The sequence below is a fragment of the Podarcis raffonei genome, chromosome 7, assembly GCF_027172205.1.
Source record: "Podarcis raffonei isolate rPodRaf1 chromosome 7, rPodRaf1.pri, whole genome shotgun sequence".
NCBI lineage: Eukaryota > Metazoa > Chordata > Lepidosauria > Squamata > Lacertidae > Podarcis > Podarcis raffonei.
Genome location: NC_070608.1, coordinates 45,316,177 through 45,340,143, shown reverse-complemented (window position 1 = coordinate 45,340,143; position 23,967 = coordinate 45,316,177). Strand labels below are relative to the sequence as shown.

Here is a 23,967-nt window from a genome sequence, read left to right as displayed (position 1 = left end):
TTTAGAGAGAAAACTAGGCTAAATTGATTTATTTGTACTGTCTTCCTAGAAAAAAGAATTTCTCCTAAGTATTTTACAAGCCTATCAGCTAGCTCCGCTATGTGAAATATGTGCTTTCTCTTACATCTATTCCAGATCAGATCGGCTTCCTCAAGTTCAAAACCTAACCGATAACACTAAGAAGGTTGATGTATCCTTAGGATCCTGTATGATAAAGAAACAACCCAAGCTGATGCTGCTGAAAGACCTGAATGATGTGGACCATCCAAGGTTTTTAAAGGTTGGGAGTTCAGAGTTCTGTAAAGAAAAGGGAAATAAAATAAAATACAAGTTTATGCAACAAGAAAACATACCGTATTTTTCGCTCCATAAGGCGCACCTGATGATAAGGCACACCTAGTTTCTAGAGGGGGAATTCAAGAAAAAAAATATTATTTAAAGGGAGCGCTGAGCAGAGCTTGTATGCATCCCAGGCTCTGCTCAGCGCTCCCTTTCCCAAGCTGCGTGGAGTGTGTGTGTGGCTCTTGGGGGCTTTTCCCCGAGGAGGGAGAAGGGCAGCACACACGACACACACACATTTTCCCTTGCTTTTTAGGAGGGAAAAAGTGCGTCCTATGGAGCGAAAAATACGGTAACTTCTGATTGTTATGTTGTTTAATTATAGAACTATGTCTAGTTCTCTAGACATAGAAATCAGGATTCCAAAATGCTTGGGAGCCTCCATGAGTACAGGAGGCGTCCTTGTTGCAAACAGTTACCCTTAAACACACAGAGGGCAATGGGGATAGGAGGTGAGCTTGTGGACCTCTCCTCTCCTTGCTTGTGCATTTAAGCCTTATAATGAAAGCCTGAATAGGGCAAGTGGTGATAGCAGAAGCATAATAAAAGAGAGCTCTGATTGAGAAAAAACTCTGGGAAATGACGGATAAAGGAAGTACTGTAGAAAGATCTGTTGTAAGTAACCATGCTGCTCAGCGTGGAAGGGAAACCTATTTGGATACATTCAGTGATCATAGTCAACAAATAAGCCATGTGTAAATTTTTTGCTAATGTGCTTGAATTAGTATATACAGTACACGCTTTGAAAGAATAACAGTTGGTAATTTCCATGGAAAGAACATAGAGTTAGCTCACATCTTACGTGAGGGTTACATTCCTGGCTATTGTGCTTATGAGCAAAATTGCATAAAACCAGAACAACCCCTAGAAAACTGGGGGTGGGGGCATCGCTGCATTTACCAGTGAGGTGTGAATGCAGCAGATGTAGTCTTCCTCCTCTGCTTCCTTGCTGGATGCTGCTTCATGGGATAATAAGGGGACAAGTGTGGTTGATCGATAGCCAGGAGTACTGTATTTTTCGCTCCATAAGGCGCACCTAGTTTTTAGAGGGGGAAAGCCCCGTTTTTGGGGGGATCAGCTCACAGTTGTGCAGCTTCTTTTGCAAAGGGGAAAAGCCCCGTTTTTTTGAGGATCAGCTCAAAGTTGTTGAGCTTACTTTGCAAAGTGAAAAAATCCTGTTTTTATGGGGTTCACCTCACAGTTCCGCAGCTTCTTTACGAAAGGAAAGGGAGCAGTTTCTACAGTTTCCAGACAGATAATCTAATCAGCCAGTCACACGTCGCTGGGGAAACAAACAGCCTCCGTCTGCAGAACATTCAACAATGGAGGCCTGGGCAAGGGGGCGGGGCCAGAAAGGGAGCCAGCGATCGACCACACATTCGCTCCATAAGACAAAACAGACATTTCCCCTTACTTTTTAGGAGGAAAAAAGTGCGTCTTATGGAACAAAAAATACGGTACTTGGCTGTAGTTCAGATCCAGAGGTGGGTTGCATGGGCTCATTTGGTGCTAGTGTTGTTTCCTTCATCAGGAGCATAGTGATTGGCAACCACTACTCTCGTCTTTTGAGCTCATCATGGATTCCATGTTCTATAGATTCCAGTTCCCATCACTTCCTGCTAGCATGACAAATGGTAAAGGATGACAGGAATTGTGGTTCCCCATCCCTACTATAAAGGGAGTCACTTTTGAGTAAACATGTATAGATTGTCAATCAGAAGAGGATGGATAATTTAATCAAGAACACCACACTGAGAACTGAGAGGAATAGCATTTACTTTTGAAAACCTTGAAAACCTCAAGTTGTGACTCAATGATTTTTGAAACATAGTTCTAAAAATATCCTCAGACCTATGACAGATACCAGAGAGAAAAACAAGATGTCAATTTTCAGACGCGACAAATGAGTGAATACACTCAATGATCTCAAGGAAATGCATAATCCTGCAAAATTATTAACCCCCAACCTTGTATTAGGTTATTCTTAAGAGGTGCCAGTACTAAATATTTACATTTTCTTTTCCAGAGGAAAAAAACCATTGCCTATTTGACAGATGGAAGTATCCAGCAAAACAAGGGCTGTCCTTTACATGCTCAGTTAAATTTTGTCACTGGAGCATATCATTTTGGCAATACTCCTGACACTCATTTGTTGTTTACAACATCTCAAGCATCATCAAGAGACAGGTAATGGGATTTGTTGTTGTTGTTGTTCTCAACATTTTCAAAGCATCTAGAATTCCATGGAATATTTTCAGGCTGAGACCTCGCTGTTGTCTGGCAAAGTAGATGAGGGCTGGGTCAAAGGCAGCAGACAAACAGGCTGGAGTTCAGACACTGGAACAGACAAACAAGGGCTAGAGAAAAAATTGGAAGGCAGGCTGGTCGCTAGGCACCAGGTTGCCAGAGGGAGAAATGTAGTCAAAGACAGACCTGTGGCAAGGCAGTTCTATTGTTCCATTGGATGAATTGCTCAAACTGGGAAACCCAACTTGAGTAAGATTTATGTACGGCAAGTCAAGTTACAGTTGGTTCCTTAAGTCACAAGGTCCCAACTGAACTGAAAACCAGCTTTTTCTGGCTCATGTCACCATATGCATGATGCTGCAGAACAATGGAGATTAAGCCAGTAATGCCCTCAGCTTGAGATCTGTCCCAGAGGAGCAGAGTAAGGCACCTGAGTTCTGTTGCCCGAGTCCCTGTCTCATGTCCCCAGACATCATACAGGTACTTTCAGACTGGGTTCTTAGGAACATATTTTATCCCATATTGTAATAATAAATAAGGCAATGTGGCATTTGTTTGACTATTTATGTGATAATCAGTTCTGGACTTGGATACAGCAATCCAGGTTCAAATATCTGGCTATACTTGGAGCTTATTGATGTCTTTGTGGTAAATTATATCCTTCATCAAAGAGTAATTGAGAGCACAGAAGAGAGAGGAACTTGGAAGCAACTGAATATTAATTTAATGAGAAATATAATAATATAACCATAGCATTTTCTGCTTCCGTATTGGTTAATCTTCTCTGATCTTAAAAAATGCAATTCAAGGTCCCATTTTGCTGTGGACGTTCGTACATCATCATCTAGAGGATTGATCTTCTTCATGGGAGACAAGCTGGGGAACAGCTACACAGCTCTTTTCCTTTCAAAAGGGCGTTTTGTGCTGTTACTTGCTGCTGATGGAAGGAAGATAAAAATCAAAAGCAAAGCTAAATACAATGATGGACAGTGGCATACTGTGAGTATGAAATCTGCCTAGGCTAAAGGATTCAGCCATATAGTGCATAGGGCAGCCATTGTGACAGATCTCTAACTCTGAAGGAGGCAGCTTGTGAACAAAAGCTACCACTGCCATGGTGGGAAGGAGAAGCAGCAAAGTCTAGTGATACAATTATTGTCCAAACCAGTGGCTCCCAATTGGTGGTCCATGGACCCCAGGGAGTTTGCGTAACCTACGTGAGAATTGTGCCACGAACCCTCTGTCATAGACCCACAAAAACTACCACAGAGGTATCAAATTTTTCAAAAGTAGGGGGTCCATGTCCTGGCTTTTGAAAAACAGGGGCCACAGTATTTAGCTAATTGGGAACCACTGGTCCAAACCACTTTATTTTCATGCCATCTGCTGAGGGTATCTGACTGGAACCCAATCCATGATTTGCCTCTCATTCCCCTTTCTTCCTGTGGCTGGTTAGTTCAGATCAATTTCTGGTGAAATTTAAAACACAGAGAATCTCTCATACTCTCCACATTAAGGAACTGCCAGATGACTACATGGCAACGAATTAGTTTATTTAACATCCACTCAGGCATCGCTGTCACCAGCTGAAGCTTCCAGCCCTCATCATTGTGAATATATATTTCAGAATGTGTGGACAATGCCAGGTGAAGGTCAGTTATGTGTCCCCCATAGAATGCTAAACTTCAAAATAGTTTTAAAAAAGGCACAGTCCTGTTACCACTTAGAATGAAAAAAGCAGTTATGTGTTACTCCAAGAGGACTCCAAGAGGCACTGCTTTATTTTTTTAACTTGGGTGTATTTGTTTAAGACTGTGCTTGTTTTCTGAAAAGGTGGTGTTCAGCAGAGCTGGAAAGAGAGTACGACTTGTTGTTGATGGTCTGAAAGCTCGGGAAGTAAACACAGAGCCTTCCTTCTCTGCCATGACTGAGTCACCGATCTACCTAGGAGGGGTTCCTTCATTGAAAATTCAGGTAAAAAGCTGATGTTTCAGTTGATGTGGACTTAGATGTGGTTGGCTCAAGGCAGTTTACATTTTCTTTTTCCAGCTGCATAAAATCAGGGGTGCTTCCAGATGACCTGCTTGTTCAGCATTCATCTTGATTTGTTTGTAGGCAGATTAGATAACAATATTTAATGAGCATTCATTCTAGTTTGTTAGCAAGGAGGTAAGTTTAGCCAATGCTAGTATCCCATGTTTTCCAGTGCATTTTCCCCACACTTTCCTTATCATAAAAAATCCAATCTTTTGGGGAAGTGGGCTTGTTGCACAAGACATCCCAATCAGCTATAATGGCGCAACCTGAATTTGCTGGTGTGTGTTTGAATACCACCTGAAAATAGTGGCAGTCTAGTTCTCACACTAACATGAGTCTGACCAAACTGCGGGAGGCAGTGGAAGACAGGAGTGCCTGGCGTGCTCTGGTCCATGGGGTCACGAAGAGTCAGACATGACTAAACGACTAAACAACAACAAAGTTCTCACATGGAGTACTTCTAATCTGTGACAATTGCATTATTTTTTTTACCACTTTATATTTTTAAGAGGGAAAAAATCTCAAAGTGGTTTATAACACATTAAAACATCAAATAAAACAATCCAGAATAAAACATTACTGAGGAACTTTTAAAAAGTATACATTCAAAGCAACATAATTAACAGGAAACTAAAAATATTATCTTAAATATTTAAAAATAAAACTTTACTAAAGGAAATCAAATACAAAATGCACTTTTAAAACAGCATAATTAACAAGTGAATAAAATATTATCAGAAGCATAGAACATCTCTGTTGCTGCCAGTTCTGCCAATGGTGGCTCATGGCAGGTGGTGGCTGTGGAAGCTCAGGTTCAGTGCCCTGGGTCTGCACTAAGAGACAGCCAAGATGGTCTCTGGCCTCTTCAGCAGCCTCAGCTTTTGTAGCTGGAGTCAGTCAGGGCTCCACCCTCCCAGGCTAGGTAAAAAAGGCCTGCAAGGTAGGGAGCTGGTCTTCTAGGTCTCACATCCAAGATGGTCACTGGCATGTCACCTTCCAACTTGACTCCCACTGAGAAATATGGATGCACAAGTTTCATTTTGCAACAACTAGAGGGCCACAGGTTCCTCACCAATGTTCTAGCCTGACCCTGATTCCTTTGTAAAGTTAAAATATATATAGCTCTAGAAATTTTGACATTTCAAGATAGCCTAAAAACTGCACGATCTATTTAGGCATCTGCTCCTAGGCCAGACAGCATGGAGTGATGCATTGTTCAAGTAAATATTATCATAATTATGTTGAATTTATATTTCCAGAGTATACCAAGAAAGAGTTTTGCAGGTTGCCTGAGAAACTTTAACGTGGAAGGAAAGCACATGCGTACATACCATCAGAACAGCGGCGTTCTGCCTTGCTTGGATAATGTTTTGGAGAATGGGATCTCTTTCTTCAATGAAGGGGGGCATATTGTCATCGGTAAGTATGGTGTAGAAATAGTTGGTTCTGAACACAAGCTGTGCATTCAGTCAGAACAGAGATTCAGAAGTTGTGCATTCAATCAGAACCCTTTTGGGACCAGGGACATCTTACAGAATGGGGGACTATATAATACCCATCTTAAAAGAAAAGACTCTTGGAACACATACACATCTCAGTAGCAAGTAACAATGTACAGTATAGAGCTGGCATCCCTTTAACATGTTTTCCCAATTCTTTTTGCTTCACAGAAAATGCTTTCTCATTGAGCATGGACTATAGGATTGTATTTAAGATTCGTTCAAGAAGCTTGAATGGCATTTTAATTCATACTGGCAGCAAACAAAGGAACTATTTAACTGTGTACATGGAAGGAGGCATGGTAGGTGTGATTCCATCTCTCCCCCGCCCCCCAGATTTGGTGAAGACAGAGTGGGTGAGGGGAAGGGAGCATCTACTTTGAACTACTAAGATCTAGTATCAGTATTTACAAAAGCCAGCTCCCAGACTTCTGTCACATTCAAGCATGACAAATGGAACTGGTGATGGACTATGCAGATGAAGAGATGGAGTTGTGTAAATAGAACCTGGCTCAGTTTTCATGGTTCCTATATATTTTTGTGGTACAGGGCAGCAGTATGGGACACATCTGTCAATGGGCAAAATCTAAGCTTCACTGCAGACACTGGCATTGTCAAGGGCAGTGCAAGCCAAAGTCTTGTGATGTCAGTATAAATTATTAAATCAGCTTCAACTTAGCCATAACCACCTAGAAAACTCTTAACATGGCTACTTCCTTTTCACCATAGTAATGCACCGAATATAAAACACACTTTCTTGGCATTTCTGTGGATTGGAAGTATACCCAAAGATCAACAGCATAGCAATCTAGGGTTTACAAGTGAGACAACTGTCCCTAAAAGCATTGGTTAAATTAATCAGGCTCAGCAAATATTTCATCGTCACATTTTCTTGTGTCCATGCTTTTATTTTATTCCTTTTGTTGCTGCTAATTTAAAAGATGTCTGTTTTCACAGCTCACTGCCTCTGGTAATAATGGTGCTGGAGAGTTCTCAACGTCAGTCACGCCTCGGCAGTCTCTGTGTGATGGAAAATGGCACTCCGTAGCAGGTACTATGCAATCTCATTCACCAGTTCTTTAGAGGCAAGAAAATGAGAGTCAGACATTGCTGAGCTCTAAAAAAAAGTAGCACTTCATGCTTTTTAAAGATGACTAACTGGATTTCTAATGCATTTTTAACTAATGTTCTTTAAATGCATAACTTAATTTGTATCTGTTTAAGATGTATTTGTGTGCATTTTCAGTTTAGCTTGATATGAATTCTGACTGTACACGTGTTATGAACACAATCTGTAAATTAGTTCAGAATAATCTAAGAGTAACCCCATAGATTTCAGTGGGACTACAGCAGGATTGTTCTAAAGCAAGGTCATTTATTGCTTCGGTTAACAGATCTATTAAGTAACATTAGACGGTGGATTGGTGGAGTCATATTTGCTCTTTTTCTCTGTAGCAGCTTTCCCACGTGCTTTTCTCACTGGAATAACAATGAAATAAACTATACAGTACTGCAAATAACATTCCTGCATTCCAAACTACATATTACACTACAGCTGTAATATGTAGCTATTCTAGCCTATTTTCCTTAGATCCTCCCACCCCAGTGTTTCCCCCCCAGGGTTTTCAGACCTATGGTTGCAAGGTGAACAGGTTTGGGGTAAAAGCTGCATGGGGAGAGGTAATTCAGGGAGAAAAGGGCTAGCAACCACCACCAGGCTAATATTTAAACATGGCTACCTCCAGACATATTGTATTTGTCTAGAATAGGTGTCTTGGAATTGTAGGTGAGGAAAGATTTTCATTCATAGATAGATCGATCGATCCCAGGCGAAAGGATATAAGTGAAGTATTACTGTGACTGAAACTGAGGAATGTCTTAATGAAAGGCATGTGATTCATGTGATTGTTTATAGTAACTCGGAAACAGAACATTGTGTACCTCGAAGTAGATGCAAAGATTAACTCCACCACTGGACCATCAGCTATGCTGTCCACCAGCCATGCTCAACCACTTAATTTTGGGAGAGTTCCAGGTAGGAACACTCTTTCTGGTTAATCTAAGTACTGCTAACTTTTTTATTATTTTTTAAAGAAATGTATGTAATGAATGTGACAGCCTTCTATCTGGAAAAACCGCATTCGGTCAAAAGAAAGTAGAATCTCTTTCTCATTCCTTATGAAAAATTTTTTTTCCTTCCAGTAGCACCTTAAAGAAGTGTGCATGCACACGAAAGCTCATACCAAGAACTAACTTAGTTGGTCTTTAAGGTGCTACTGGAAGGAAAAAAATTTTTTTGTTTTGACTATGGCAGACCAACACGGCTACCTTTCTGTAACTCATTCCTTATGAATAAGCCTTTCTCTTTGAAGGCCAAACTAGATGAGAAGTTAATTACATTAATGCAGATAACATGCACATTAATGAAATGAAAATGCAATTATTATTTTCTTTAAAAAGTGTAAATAGTAGCCATGGGGACAAAAGCAGCAGGACCACAGAAGGGGGAAGAAAAGGTTTAATCCTTCCCCCGACCCCAGCTATCCCCAATGACAAGTGGCCTTACCTTAAGAAAGCTGCTGTTTATATCAGAAGTGAAGCTGATCATCATTGGTGTCAGTTGTGGCTTCCCTCCAGGGGCAAATGATGCATTTCCAAGATTTTGGAGGAGACACACAAGTCATCCCAACAAAGAACTTCAAAGTTCCAGCCAGTTCCATGGGAGCTTGATGCTTGCAAGGGAATATAGCATTGTCAAGCCAAGAGGCCAGTCAGGAGGAAAATAGATAGGAACAGGACCACAGCCAGCGAGTTTAGGTAGAAGGGGAGGGGGCAAGAGAAGATACTTGACTAGAGAGTTCTGTATTAATCTTTCTAAAGCTGTCCAATCAGTGGGACTGGAAAGAGAGCCTTTGTAAAATGTTAACATTTGTTGCAAAACATAGATGAATTCCAAGTAATTTTTAATAGCCATTATATATTACACTAAAGAAAGAAGTTTATTTTGAATAGGAATAGGCATATACTGATTTCATTCCACTTCTACTGATAAAGAAAAACTGCAGTTTGTACAATTCTGTACCAAACCGCAATGTGCTGTATTCAACGTATCTTTATCCTTTCTCTTTACAGTAAATTTGGCAACACCGTGGCTTCCTGTTCAGGACGTGTTCCTTGGCTGTCTGAAGGGTGTTTCAATTAATGACAAACCTGTTTTAGTGAGCAAAATTTCAGATGTTCATGGTGTTGTCAGCTTGCAAGGGTGCCCTGTCAATTAAATTCCCCATGTATCTCCTCAGGATGAAATCTCCTTAATGTACTGTATGAATGCCACAATATGTTTTCATCTCTTCTAAACTGTGTGTTATTCTTGCCACTTATTTCTAACATGGTTTAAGGATGTATATATTTTTCAGAATTGTGGTCTGGGCCACCATTGTTAGATGCTTTGATATTTTGTTTGGCCTTTGCTGTGTACAATTCATTCTATATGATAAAGCCACGTGAAATACAAAATGCTGTTGTACATAATACAATCAGGTGAGACTCTGTTCTCAGCCACAGTTGTGCATAACTAAAACACTTGTATTGACATAAGAGGCCAGTCCTGAGGCACCTGACATGACAAGCACTACCCAAATTAGAAATGAAAAATCTTTGGATTACAACCAGAATCTGACCTCGTTGGCAGAATTTTATAAAAATAGACAATTATGTTGGGTTGCTGAACCAGATCTTTCTTATAAGTGTGCATTTGACAAAAATAATATAAACCTGAATATGAAGCACTTTAAAATAATGGAATCCAAGAAGTTACAGTTTTAAGAGTTCTATGGCCAAATAAATGCAATTTGATTTTAAAAAAATATCTGTATGTTTATTGTATTTACACATGGCACTATTTTGAACAACTTTAATCAAAATAATTTGGCTGAATAAGGACAATAAGTTTCAGCCCACTATCTTTTACTTAATATGCATAAAATATCTCTATGTGGTATAATTTCCTCCCATAATAACAGAAGTGAGAAAGATGCTGTGCCCTTTTGTGTGTGTGGAGAAAATGAAGGTAGTTTGATCTTCCGTGAGTGTTTCAGTCTGGAGACTGCAAGATCTGCAACCAGAGGTATTCTTTCACACGTCTAGAAAATTCAACTGGTTCATGATTTATCTACATCTTAGACTGCCATTTTTTTCAGGGTTTCCTTCCACCTTTTTTACCTTTATACCAGCCCACTTAAAAAAATAACAATTAAGAAATACCTGAGCAATGTGGGCTGCAATGATACACTCAATTCTACCATCAATTTCATATTTTAAAGAAGATGATGTTTCTTATGAGAAACACATACATTTCAGAAACCAGTTTAGTAATCCTATGGTCCTGCCATGCTGGCAGCCAGCTTACACCTGTATAATGTAGGGATGAAGGAATCAGTGTATTTCCAGTCATTCTCACGGTAGACCCATTGAAAGGAGTGGACTTAAATAATTATGAATAACATAATTCCATTTGTTTCAGTGGACGTGCACCGACTTAGTTGGATACCACTCATTGCTCATAGATACTTGGACTTTGCTAAGAATCCCTTCATCACTAGAATATTAGCACCTCCTATCACTGTGGCACCCAATAGGATATGTATTGTTTTGATAGTAAGTTGAAAGAGGTACAACCCTGTCTATAAATTAATAAAAACATTAAAGTAATTAACCGTCCTGTTACCTGGCCAGTAACATTTGGGAGGTTTCCTCCTTTTGCCCACTTCTTAATTTCCTCATCCTGATCCTGTTAGCTCCAAAAAAACTCCCATAGAAAAACTTGCTGCTCGTTATCAGCTCTGTGGCTTGGATTAGTGTTAGCATTCATACTTTACTTCCACAAACCGTTTCCTCGTTTGCTCAATAGCACTGAAGTTCAACCACATGGTTCACAAGTCATGTTTGTCGAGAGCAAAAGGAGTCACAGCAATGCCACCCATACAACTTGCTTTCTAACCTTGCCTTCTCTTTCTGCTTGTTTCACTTTGCATAATATATAGGGAAGCATCCAGTTCCTAAAAAAAAGGGATAGTCACATTTTTGTGTGCATAGTGCACCATTAAACAAGTGCCTATTTGCAGCTGTGACTAGTAATTATCTATCCTATTATTTTTCCATGCCTCCTCTAGTCCATTTCCCTGCAGATCCCCTCTATAGCCCGCAAGAAAGCAGTGCCAGTTTAACATGTGTACAGATAAGCCAAAGCATGGTAATTCAACAGCATATTTCAACAAACCATTGGATGCTGCTGTGGTAAGACCTAACCTTTGGTAAGCTGAAAGAGGAAGTGACCACTGTAATTGGTTTTGCCCTGATGTACGGTTGCATTGAACTGATGGTCTTCTGGCCCTTCCAGATGGATGACTCTCTGAGTATCCTCCCTGAGCCCCTGGCATGAGGCAGCCTATGGATCTAAGCAAGTGGTTACACAAGATGACAAGCCCCTAATGCACCTACCGTGAATACCATCATCAGAGCTGCTGTACTAATCCAGGAAAGACAGCTTTTCATGAGAGTTAAGTGGCACCATCAGAAACTGTAATAGTGGCTTTGTTGGAGCATAGTGTCAACACTCTTTTTGCTGTGTTGTAACGCAGCAGTATTAAAGGAAGCATATCCTGTTTCCATTTACAAGCACCACTCCCTACTTATTCACCTTTTGCTTAAGATCTCATTATTCATTTGCCCTAGCATAGCATGTTGACATACTGCCTCTCTGCACTCATAATACAATAATTCATCAACATGACAAAAGCCTGGTGCAGGTGGGGAAAAAAACCATGCAGGCTGCAGAAGTTGGACAAGGTATGCTCATCACCTGTACACCCCTGTTTTAGTAGATTAGTATTACCTCCTGAAAGGAACCTCTGCTAGATTCTTTAGCAATCTGTTTTACAGGCTGTGCCAACTTTTTTTTTCTAAAAGGGGTGCAGCAGTGAACTGGAAACTTGCCTTAAGCCCCTTGTTAATCCCTTTCTCTACAAGAAACAATTAAAGAGGAGTGTTAGCGGAGTTTGTAACCTGAAGCGTCTGTAACCCAAGGTACCACTGTAAAGGTAAAGGACCCCTGACCATTAGGTCCAGTCGTGAACAACTCTGGGGTTGCGGTGCTCATCTTGCTCTATAGGCCGAGGGAGCCGGCGTTTGTCCACAAACAGTTTTTCCGGGTCATGTGGCCAGCATGACTAAGCCGCTTCTGGCGAAACCAGAGCAGCGCACGGAAACGCCATTTACCTTCCTGCTGGAGCGGTACCTATTTATCTACTTGCACTTTGACATGCTTTCGAACTGCTAGGTTGGCCGGAGCTGGGACCGAGCAATGGGAGCTCACCCCATTGCAGGGATTCGAACCGCTGACCTTCCTATCGGCAAGCCCTAAGCCCTGTGGTTTAGACCACAGCGCCACCTGTGTCCCTGAATAGCTGCTCTATGTTCCCCCTAATTCCAGCTCACATACTCCTGCCTAGGACAGCCCCAAGATACTTTGCTGGCTGAGGCAAAGGACAAGATGGTACCACTCCACATACAGATATTAAATGGAATCCAGCAACAAGAGGGCCACAGGTTCCCCATATTTAATTTAACATTTGAAAAAGGATGGCAGGCAGATCCCCTGTCACAGCCTCCCCTTTGAAATAAATGCAGAATGAAACAAGACGTTGGAATTGGACAGCTATCAGGATGAGGCTGCTTTACTATTTTCCTTCAGCTGCTTTTTTCCCCTGAAAAGGAAAATATAAGGTGTCTCCATATCCTTCCCCCTGTGGATAGGAAAGTGACTTGGGGATTATTTTAAGCCGACAGATATCAAGAGGGGAAAGGATCAAGCACACATAAACACAAACAGTTCTCTTCCAGTTTCAGCTTCGTGAATTGGCTTTTCCTTAGAAAAACAAAGAAGCCAGCATTGTGACCTCCAGTGTCTTGAGAATGAAGGGAAGGCATGAAGGCCTTTGACTAAAGCTTATCTAAGCTTTAAGAGCCCTAACCCAGCTGTTGCCCATGGATAATGCTGTCACTTGAACGTACATGAAAATTATTGTGCTTGAATGCACACATTTAATACACTTAATTGAGGAAGAGTCCTTCATGTTCAGGCATACAAAGGGAAACAAAGACTTTTATCAGTCCCACTCCTAAAACACATACTACAGTCATTTATTTTCCCAAGCACATGTGGCAAAACCTTTCAGGTTACAAAACTGTATTTCTCAGGGATGCTATATCAGATGTTAGAAACAAACACTCTCCCCAGTACAGTATGTACAATCTCTTTCCAGAGTCAATATTGTGTGAGCCCTCATTTATTACTAGGGCCAAACTGGACATGACATAGATTTGTAATCAGAATTTTGGGTGGGGTGTTTGTGTGTTTCAGTTCAAAGCTGCCATGATAGTTTGCTGGGTGTTTAACCCTATGGCTTTGGATCTGGGTATCTGAATGCCCTTCTGCTTTCACAATAACCTGTGACTACATTACAGTCATCCTTTGAGGCCTTTTTCTGGCTCTTCTGCCTCTGGAGGTGCAGGCAGTGACCGTGGAGAGAGAGACTTCTTGATTGTGGCATCCACCCTATGGAATGCTCCCCCAGGGAAGCTCCCCCAGGACCTACTTGATCACTTTCTAGTTCTAGGTGAGGACTTTTTCGTTGACTTGGATTTTAAACCCATATTCTACTGTTTGATTGTTATACATTTTGTTTTGAATTACCAATTAATTTTACTGTTTTATTCATTGTTCAGCCTTAGCTGAAGCCCCCTTGAGAATGGAAACACTAAGGTAGATGAGAAAACTATTCCTCCTTCTCCAGTGGTGATGTTTGATTCCAACTCCCATCAGCCCTAGTCAACTGGGCCACAGTCAAGCATGATGGGAGCTGTAGTCCAACATCTGGAGGGCAATAAGTTTCCAAACTGAACAGTAAAATGTATGTTACAAGTGATTTAGAGTTACTCACTCACTGTGATTGGTTGTGCCTGGACTTAAGTACAGCGCTTTGTGCATAATGTCAGTGAGTCAGAGGCACTGTCAGTCACAAGGAACACAAGGTGATAGCTGGGGGACCAAATCAGTCCATTCCTATATATGCCTACCTAGAAGTAATTCCTGTGGAGTTCAAGTGAAGGATTATTGCCATAAAGGATCAAATGTAATACAATCTCTGGAAAGGTTAACAGCTCTAGCATTATTACTATGTTCACCCGAGAAACTAGCTATTCTGGAAAGGACAGCAAAATAAGAGCTAGTTAATTATAGACTAAAACCTTTGCTTAAACCTCCCTTTACTGAAATGACCTTGAGGGCAAAGATGTTAGGTATTTGTACATCAAACCAAAACAGGTACTGAAGGTGGAATAGACTTCCCTGTATTGCACTTCACGATGTTACTCAAGTACATTTTGTTATGTTCTCAGGGTTATTCAGCAATCAGTTTCTGTACTGCAGCTATGAGTGGCTTAACTTGTAGAAATTTTATATTGAGAATATGTGTTGAGAATAGCAGTAATGAATATTTTGATTTATTTCACACACACACACACACCCACACACACACCCACACACACACACACAAACACCCAATGCTGACATGTTATTGAAAACTGATTCCCTGACACCCAATTTGTGTACTTGTTTATTTATTTATTTAAAAGACTGTCTCTAGGGGTGACTAACATTAAGAGTCATGATGGATCAGACCAAAGGCCTATTTGGTCTATCATCCTCTTCCCACAGAGGACATGAGGCCAATAGCTGCCTCCCATTATTGTTCCTCAGCAGCTGGTGTTCAGAAGCATACTGCCTTTGATTCTCAATGCAGTATATAGACATCATAACTGGTCTGAGAGAACACAATGTTCTTTGTGTGCGTGCGCGCACACAGACATGCCTAAGCAAGGCTGTCATATGATAATAATTTTACCAGCATGGACTAATCTTGAATCGATTGATTTAGGGGCTGAAAGGCCCTTCTATGCCTTGATTTCATTATTTCATTACTGAAATAATCTGCCTAGACACAGGGCCCCATGGAAGTGCATGGGAGGAAGGCTGAACCATAACCCTCAAGACTGGGAAATGAGTCAAATGTGCACTGTATACATGATACATTCCTTTACATCGAAGAGGATGGGGAAGTTTGTGCTCATGTTGACCTTCATTTGCACAATGTCAATATTTCTATGGGTGCCTCACAGTTCACTGATGGTGCAATCCTTGTCCCCCCAAAGTCCTATTGAGTTCAGTGGGACTTACTCCCATGTAAGTAAGTATAGGAGCATTTGAGTCATCATCCAGCTTGCACTTGCTACAAGTGTACTATTACAAACATGGCACAGGTGTTACAGGTCACTGCAGCAGCTCCCTCACCCTCCATGTCTCTGGTCCTATACACACCAAGAGACAGAACTCTGGTCCTCCCCCTTAAACTCTCCTGCTAAACGCCCTTGCAAACGCCCCTGTTTACGAGGTCTATTCGCAAGCTCCCAGGATCTGCACTGAGCTAAGTTTGACTGCTGCTGGTTGCTAACTCCCCTCTCAGTTGGCTTCCTCTTAGCTGTAACGCCTCCCCCTCAGATCCTGTGTTCCCACAAAGCAATCAGCCACACACACTCTCAGGCTCCAGAAGACACAAGCTTACTCTCTTCAGTCTCCTTCTGCAATCCTTGTCCCTATTTGTGAGGTCTGGCTGCGAACTCTGGTTGTGAGCTCCAAGGTTCAGCACTAAGCTAAGCTTGAATACCTTTGCCATCATGAGGAGTTAGAAAGCCTTCCCCTGCCATATAAAGTCCCCATCCTCTTTTTGAAGGATGCAGTTTAATCTGCAAGAGGTGCAGCCAATCAACGCCCCCCCCCCCGCATTTAACAGGACTAGGCAAATACTGCCCATTAATTAATAAATTATATTTATATTTTGCTTTTCAGCCACAATGGGCTTTTTACGTGTCTGACTGTGTTAGTAGGTAAACCCAGATGTATGGCAATGTGATAGAAAAAGCACCGGAAACAGCTCGGAAAGCTTCAAATCACTATTTTGGGGTTAGGTCCAACAATTCTGGGGTCTTCTTAAAAAAAAGCTGCACAACTCTACCAATACCAATCCAGTTTTATTCTGTTCACATCAACTTTTTAAAAACTGAAGTCCTGCAAATCAGCCTTTGCCTGCAAGCAACCCTGCAGCATGGCTGGTCTCTTGATGTTCCATAGTAAAGAGATTAAATGCACTTTATTAACGCAGGAAAAGGACTATAAAACTATTAACAACAGGCTGTAACACTAAACAGCAGCAGTAAAATTGCCTGATCACTGCTGTTTGAAGTACGTCATGTTTGCTTTAATGTAGTGGAAATACAGTTTTCAACACCACAAATCTTCCTAAGCATTTGGCACAACTTGATTGCAAGTAGGCCATACAGAGTTAACTAAAGAGCATGGTCCTCACACTTTGCAGGGAACTCCACAGATAGCAAATAAGTACCCAAGTCCTGTGCCCTCCATGATTTTTGCTCGGCTAAATTGCAAACCACATGAAGAGTAGTGGTTATGAAGGCAAATCTAAATGTAAGAAATACATCGGGGCTGTCTGTTTTCAGATTACATTTCATCTGTTTGTTTATTCCATTATGTTTATATACCACATTTCCTCTAAGGAACTCAAGGTACTTTTCATGATTCTAACCCTCCCCTCATTTATCTTCACAACAACCCTGTGAGGTAGGTTAGGCTGACAGGGACTAGCCCCAGGTCAACCTGTGAGCTTCATGGATGAATATGGCTCACATGGCATATATACCAAATGTTTGCAGGGTGGGGTGTGTGGGTGTGTGCAGGATCATGTCCCAACAAAACCCAAATGTGTTTGGTCTGTTCTCTGAACATACTGTGCAAGTCTTTCAATGCAACCAGGGGCCTGATCCGTCTGTCTCAACATATATCAAATCTACATGTCTTATGAACAGGATACTAGGGAAGCCTGCAGAACAGCCCAGTGATGACTGGGTGTGCTCAGTGACCATAGAATGCTGATGGACTGTTGGAGATAAGGACTAGAAAACCAGAGAGAAAGGAGTATCCGTGTGACTGGAATTCTGAAAGGAAACACACCCCACTGCAAAATTTTGTTGCAGATTTCACTTGCAACCAGTCTGTATGTTATCTGAAATTTTAAATGGCTAAAGTCTCATGGCTAAATTCAGTGGTACTTAATTCTGAGAAAACATGCATAGGAATAGGCCGAACATCACATACAAGGATTTGATACAACTGGGAAATTGTTATTTGCTTTCAGTAGAAACTGCCAGCTCTACTGTTAGGCAAGGGAGTATATCACTTTAGGTGGCACATTTTAGAAGAATCACGGTTGTCTCTCTCCAATTTGGGCTGAATGATAGGAAGATTGCTTGAGTGTTTAAATATGAACCTACATAGAAAAGAACCACCTCTTCTTTAGATTTAACTTCTATCCTGGCCAACTAAAAGAATTGTAAACTCATGCATTTAAAAAAAAATGAGACCATTTTTGATTAGGCAGAGCACAGCCTGTGCTGTCAGATAATCACTTAAAGGACTCATATGCCGAAGAGCTGTAACATTTTTGATACAAGGACTTTTAAATTTCAGTAATAAGTGAAGCCCTACAATCTATTTCAGGCAGGTTTGGAATATTTTTAGCAGCATCGATTCTGGTAAATAAATGGGTTCTTTTAAATGGCTTCTGCGGAAAGCAAGGCTTTGCAAGGTACTCAGCCATCTTTTAGCAAGATTTGCAAGATTTTTGTTGCTGAATTCTAATACCACAATCCTTACTGTCTGAAATCCTTTTCTTGCTTGACTGTAAAGCAGTCACTAGCAGGCAAAACAACTTGGCAGTACAGTGCTTAGGATCAGTTTTTAAATGTTAATGCTATGTCTCTTGCAGCAGGATGAGGAGTCCAGGTGAAGTATGTTGAATACACTCATGCACTGACAAGCAACAGCAGACAGTATACATGCACCAGAAAATCCAGAAAGCTCTAGCCATATACCTGTGTGTACTTAATTCCTAGCTGCTCCTTAAACTCAGAACAGTCCCTGTTAAGAACGATATTAGTGGGAACTAGGATATTAAGCCTTCGTAGCTCAGTCAGTAGAACATAAGACTCTTAATCTCAGGGTTGTGCATTCAAGCCCCATGCTGGGCAAAACATTTCTGCATTGTGGGAGTCGGACTAGATGACTCTTGTGGTTCCTTCCAACTCTACAATTCTATGATTCTATGCGCATCTTCTGCCCTTAGTTACAACTTGCATTTAAGAGGACAAACAACAACAACAACAACAACAACAATATAAATTTTTATTTATACCCTGCCCTTCTCGGCCAGGGCCGGGCTCAGGGCGGCTAACACCAAATATAAATTACAATAAAACATAATAGAAAAAAGGGGGGACAGTTAATTAAAATACGGCTTAAAATACAGCGTAAAATGCAGCCTCGTTTTAGTAGTAGCCCATAAATCAAGACCATAAAGGGAGGAAATATCAGATATTCACCTGAGACAGCTATCCATGCTGGCCCTACATGAGCCAGCAAAAAAGCCAAGAGAAAAATTATATACCAAATCCCATATAAGGGGTCAGAGTGAGTCCAAGCCGAAGGCCAGGCAGAACAGCTCCATCTTGCAGGCCCTGCGGAAAGATGTCAAATCCCGCAGGGCCCTGGTCTCTTGTGTCAGAGAGTTCCACTAAGTCGGGGCCAGTGCTGAAAAGGCCCTGGCCCTAGTTAGATTGGTATCAACTTCCTTGAGGCTCAGGACCCCCAAAATTTTGTTATTTATGGACCTTAAGGTCCTCTTTGGGGCATAAACAAACAGCAACAGCAAGGAAGAAGGACAGGAGATTCTGGGGTTTGGCAATGGGGCCCCTGCAAGTTGTGGGCCTGACACCACTCACCTCCAACCTGAGTGTCATGGTCAGTTTTGACATTGAGCAGGTGGCCTCCCCTCCCCCTGCTGCCCACAATCTTTAATCCTACATAATTGGAAATTTATACTTGGTATTTCATTTTATTTTTAATCCAGTAGTTTCTGCATGATTATCCTTGTGTGTGGCTTCTTGCAGCTTAAATGACAGCTGTGTCAATAAACATTCAAGATTTTAAAACTGTGTGCTTGTTCATCAGCAATAGCCTTTACTTGTCTACTTAGATGCAAGCCCCTTCAGTTCATTGAAACTTATTCCCAGGTAAGGATGCACAGGATTTCAGTTTGGATTCAATCCATTGCCATTAGGAGGAAAATGTGCCCTTTCCTGTTTCATTTTCTGTTAAACTGCAGTCACATGTTTACACTGAATTTGGGCCAAGGCTTGGCCTCACAATCTGCTTTGGAGTCCAGGGTTTGTCCTTGAAAGAATAAGGAGAGGGAGGGCAACCTCCTTGAACATGTTTAGAGTACTTTTCCTGCTGCTGTCAGACACCTGGTATTAGGAGGCAGGGCTTCTATGACAAGGGGAATATAAAGTAAAAACACAGCTTCAACTTCTCATATTCACTACTGCAGCAATGCACACAGAAATATAATTGTAACATATTACACCGTGGCGTCTCTGGCATTTTTATTTCAAGTCTCCTGGGTTTTTTGCTTCAGAAAACCATATATATTATGGAGACACTTGATAAATTGCTATATAGGCACAGCACACACACAGTCATTGCAGCATTATCGTGATTTGTTCACTCTAAGGAGAAATTACAGCTAAATCAAAACACACATAAAGGTTTTTTTAAATGGACATTTGACAGAATGTTTGAAAATATAGTTCAATTGTACAGAGTATCACATTTCAACTCCTGGTAGGAACTATCTTATATTTTAATACATCTATTTTAGTACAGTGCTTGGAAATTTTTAGGCACTTTGTAAGTACTGTATTAAATAACAATAATCCTTTACTGCTGCAGTCTTAAGAACACCAACCAGAGAGAAATGGCCCACTGACGAATTTAACATCGATTCCCCCCACCCCGATTTTTTATGTTGTTAGCTCACCACACTTATGACCGAGAGGCAGGACTTAAAAGCTTGGAAACAAGCACATATACGTATGTTGAAATCGGTGTAACTTACTTCTGAGCAAACATGCACCGGAGAGGACTGGGCTATGTAGCTCTGTTAACTAGGATGGTTAGATGATGGAACCTCCACATTCAGCAGCAGCCTATCTTTGAAGACCAGGTGCCTGGAGACTTTAACAGAGGCAGCTGTTCTGCCACTGGTGGAAACAAAGCACTGCATCAGATGCACCCTTCAGCCCTCTCGATGCTTAGAGGTGGCGGACTTAATAGAAAGCTTACATCCCCCCCCTCTCCAAAACCTCCCCCCCTTCTTTTTCCTCTTTTTCCCGTTTGTTAAAGAAGCCACCTTCACCCGCTGACGCCACCTGGAGGAGCAAACAGGAACTCTCCCCGTGGGGTCCCGCCCCAGATCTCTCCCCTTTGGAACCCCGAGCAGCCACTCCGAGCAGGTGCCAACGGCGGCTGACTGAGGGCAGCGGCTTCGGCGCCAGAGGCACGCAGGCTCACGCACTGCCCCGCGCAGGCGCGCCAGCGGCAAGCCCTCGCTCCGAGGGCTGCGGAGTCGCCTTAGCTAACCGGTTGCGCTACTCGCGTCGGGCCGGCGAAGGGGAGAGCGGGCGGTTGCCGCTGAGGGAGGAGGGGCCGCGAAGGGCGGCGGGAAGGAGCCTCGGCTTTGTTTGCGCGGCTTTATAGCCCTCTGCGCCCGCCCAGCCTCTCCGCTTGCCGGCTCCCGTGCAGGAGGAGACGGAGGAGGACGGAGCCTGCTGGGCGGGTCTCCCACCTGCCCATTGCCATGGCCGGCTCCGAGCAGGACGGCGGCACCGGCGAGGCGCCGCTGCCCCTCGAGGACTCCGAGCTGGCGCTGGCCGGCATCAACATGCTGCTCAACAACGGCTTCCGGGAGTCCGACCAGCTCTTCAGGAAATACAGGTACCCGCCATCCTCTCTCTCTCTCTGGCCCCCAAGGACCTTGCAGTCTAAACTGGGGGCACGTGAGAAGGGACGGATCTCCAGCCTAAATTTAAGCCGCCGCCCCCCCCGCCCGCTTTTCTTTTTTGGAATGATAACCGTTGGGGTTGCCTTCGGGTGCATGGAGGCTCGCCCGCCAGAAGCCCTCCACCTGCTCCTCTCTCCCTTGCCACCCTAGCAATGTGCGCCACTTGTCCTTCTCCCTTTGTTGTGCTTGGCGTTGCTGCCCTCGCTGCTGCACCTAGAACTCGGCCCTCGCTGGTGCTCATCCTTGAGCTTGTTTTTTAATGCCTGCACTTGGCCCTGGGATGTGTGAGGTAATATGTGTGAGCATGTTCAGAGGGATTTGCTCTTCCTGTATGTATCACCCACGTATGTGGAAGGATTGCCCACATACCACATTAAATAAATGACGTCTTTCTCTTTTATTGCATCTCCTACTGAACAAGATCACACCTTCCAGTTGTGCCTTAATTCCTATTTGGAGCAATACCTGTCACTGCAGTCACACCCTGTGTCACCTAATGCACCTTTTTTTCAGCAGGTGTCTATTGAAACTTGCTTCAGCTAATCTGGCTGAATGGCAGAATGGTTTTATACACTGAGGGCTAACCACTTCCAGACCATGATCTGATCTCTTCTTTTCTTAGGCCACTGTATTTTCGATTTTCCCCCCCAGTGTCCTCTATCTTTCTTTGAATGCTTAGACCCAGATATATGCGACAATCAACTGTGGTTAGTGGTGAAAGAAAGAAGCCACTCTGCACATACTTGAAGATGCTAAATAACTTCATGGGGTTCAGGACTGAACATTGGCATTAAAAGCAGATCCTGGGACTGTTCTCTAAGTGGTTAAGCAGTGGTGGAAAGGCGGTTGCTTTGTTCTGTCCAGGACGGCATTGGACACCATTCACATAACACTGCTGCTGCTAGAACTTCATTCATATACAGTATACATGGGGAATTGTATAAAAACCACTAGAGTTTATAGAGACTGCAGAGTGGCAATTCTTTGGTGGAATGTGCTCAGTGTGCTGCTTTGTGGTGGCTGGTCTTATCCTGGTAATGATATATGTGGGGAGAAAGTTGTGCACTGACTGCAACTAATGTTACTTCCACATCAGAGCTCTACAGAAAGATAATTCCTCAGTCACAGTGGGAAGCAGAATTAAAATGAAGACTGCACTTTATACAGTGGTATATTACCCAGCAATGCTATTTTCCTTGACTACGGTCTTTCTGTAATATATATTCATAAGCAAAGGTCTCTTCCAAAGCTTCCTACTTGAATGCTTTGATCCTTCTTTTGGCTCCTATTGAGTGTGGCAGTGGGATTACTGATAAATAACTTCTTAATTATTGCTTCAGCAGCTTCACTTAGTTGTCCGTTATTATCAGTTCCGATAGGGACTTTAATCAGTGATTTACTCTCATAATTCTCTTTTCAATTTTACATAAAATAAAGATAACAGTGAGAGAAAAGAACTAATTAAAGTACTCTTGACAACTATTTCTAGGAACAAGAGCTGTGTATGCTTGGTAGGAAGTAATGAAGGGACAGAACCTGCAAGCAGGATACTTCTAATTAAAGGTATAGGTGTTCTGAAAAGCCTTGGTAGCACTTTGCTTGTTCACACTAGTGTTGTCTGGCAATGCATTTGGGTTTAAATTGTAATTTTAAAAGTGATACAACTTGAGTGTGAGAAACATGCGAAGGCTAAAATCACTCTATAATACAATGATTTGTCAACCAAACTGGATCTTCTATGAAAATGGTGTGAAGAAAATATGACAATTCTAGAGAAATGTACTAATGTAGAAGCTGTATGTAACAGCCAGGTGGATATCAGTATTTCAGTATAAGCCACATAACTTCTCTTCCCCACAAACAAATAAGAGTCTTTTTATGGTTCCTCCCTCCCTTGCTTGTGTCTTGGGTACTTTCACTATGCTGTGTTACCTCACACATTCAGTAGTTGTTGGTTTTATTTCAGTAGTTTTTCCTCCACTCTCATTAGTTTTTATATTCCTCCCCAACAGTTAAAAAAAAAATTAATCAATTTTATAGACCTCTGGAATAAGTGCTAAATGAAGTAGATTGCGATAATACTCCTGGGTACCACTTTGACATCAGTATGATGACCCCCTTCACAATAAAATTGAAATTCTGCATGGTGGCCTTTGTTTCAATCTTTCCAAAATATTTTCCTGCTGGGAATCAATTAGTTCTCTCACTACAGCCACTGGTGCCTATTTGTTTGCTTACAGTTAATCTCCCTTACTTTGCCTTGTTGCGTGAACTTTCCAGTGACTGTGGATACCTCATGACCTGTCCACAAATTGTTAGACTCATAGCTATCAACTTTTCCCTTTTCTTGCGAGGACTCATATTCGGAATAAGGGAATTTCCCTTTAAAAAAGGGAAAAGTTGACAGCTATGGTTAGACTTCACATCACAATTACCGGTACATATTCATTTTATTTCCTTGTCTGTGTTTATTACATTCATCCCAGTTTACTTGTCTCCCCACTGCGAAATATCTGTTGGGCTTCAGGGATAGCTACTCCCTAATATTTAACTTATAAAATGGGAATTGGTAGAAACTTCCAGCAGGGGTGCCAACTTGAATAAAATATTTGGAGGGGGGCAGGTAAACCCCGCCCTGCAAAATCAGTCACATGACATGGTGCATGCACACAATCTGAATGGCAATGCCCATCAACTTTGGAGGGGCCCAGCCCCCTCAAATATTTTATTGAGGTGGCAAAGACCACTCAGCCCCT

General features: G+C 42.1%; 2 protein-coding genes and 1 long non-coding RNA gene across 3 annotated transcripts in view; 2 read left to right on the top strand and 1 right to left on the bottom strand.

Moving 5' to 3' along the window:
- LAMA3 (laminin subunit alpha 3) overlaps positions 1-11,819 on the top strand; it is a 132,604-nt gene extending 120,785 nt beyond the window's left edge. The window contains exons 70-78 of the mRNA XM_053396385.1: positions 136-280; positions 2,366-2,526; positions 3,396-3,585; positions 4,420-4,560; positions 5,883-6,042; positions 6,294-6,424; positions 7,080-7,173; positions 8,038-8,157; positions 9,255-11,819. Of these exons, the coding sequence (XP_053252360.1) occupies positions 136-280; positions 2,366-2,526; positions 3,396-3,585; positions 4,420-4,560; positions 5,883-6,042; positions 6,294-6,424; positions 7,080-7,173; positions 8,038-8,157; positions 9,255-9,400 (1,288 nt within the window). The 3' untranslated portion in view covers positions 9,401-11,819. The remainder of the gene's footprint in view (positions 1-135; positions 281-2,365; positions 2,527-3,395; positions 3,586-4,419; positions 4,561-5,882; positions 6,043-6,293; positions 6,425-7,079; positions 7,174-8,037; positions 8,158-9,254) is intronic.
- On the bottom strand, positions 2,099-20,506 carry LOC128417554 (uncharacterized). Its single transcript, XR_008331492.1, has 2 exons — positions 20,267-20,506; positions 2,099-7,199 (listed from the first exon to the last, which is right to left on the bottom strand). It is a non-coding gene; the product is annotated as an uncharacterized LOC128417554 (long non-coding RNA).
- A 221-nt stretch (positions 20,507-20,727) lies between these two features.
- The window catches only part of TTC39C (tetratricopeptide repeat domain 39C), a 47,415-nt gene continuing 44,175 nt past the window's right edge, over positions 20,728-23,967 (top strand). Inside the window, exon 1 of the mRNA XM_053396384.1 lies at positions 20,728-21,144. Coding sequence (XP_053252359.1) covers positions 21,008-21,144 — 137 coding nt within the window. The 5' untranslated portion in view covers positions 20,728-21,007. The remainder of the gene's footprint in view (positions 21,145-23,967) is intronic.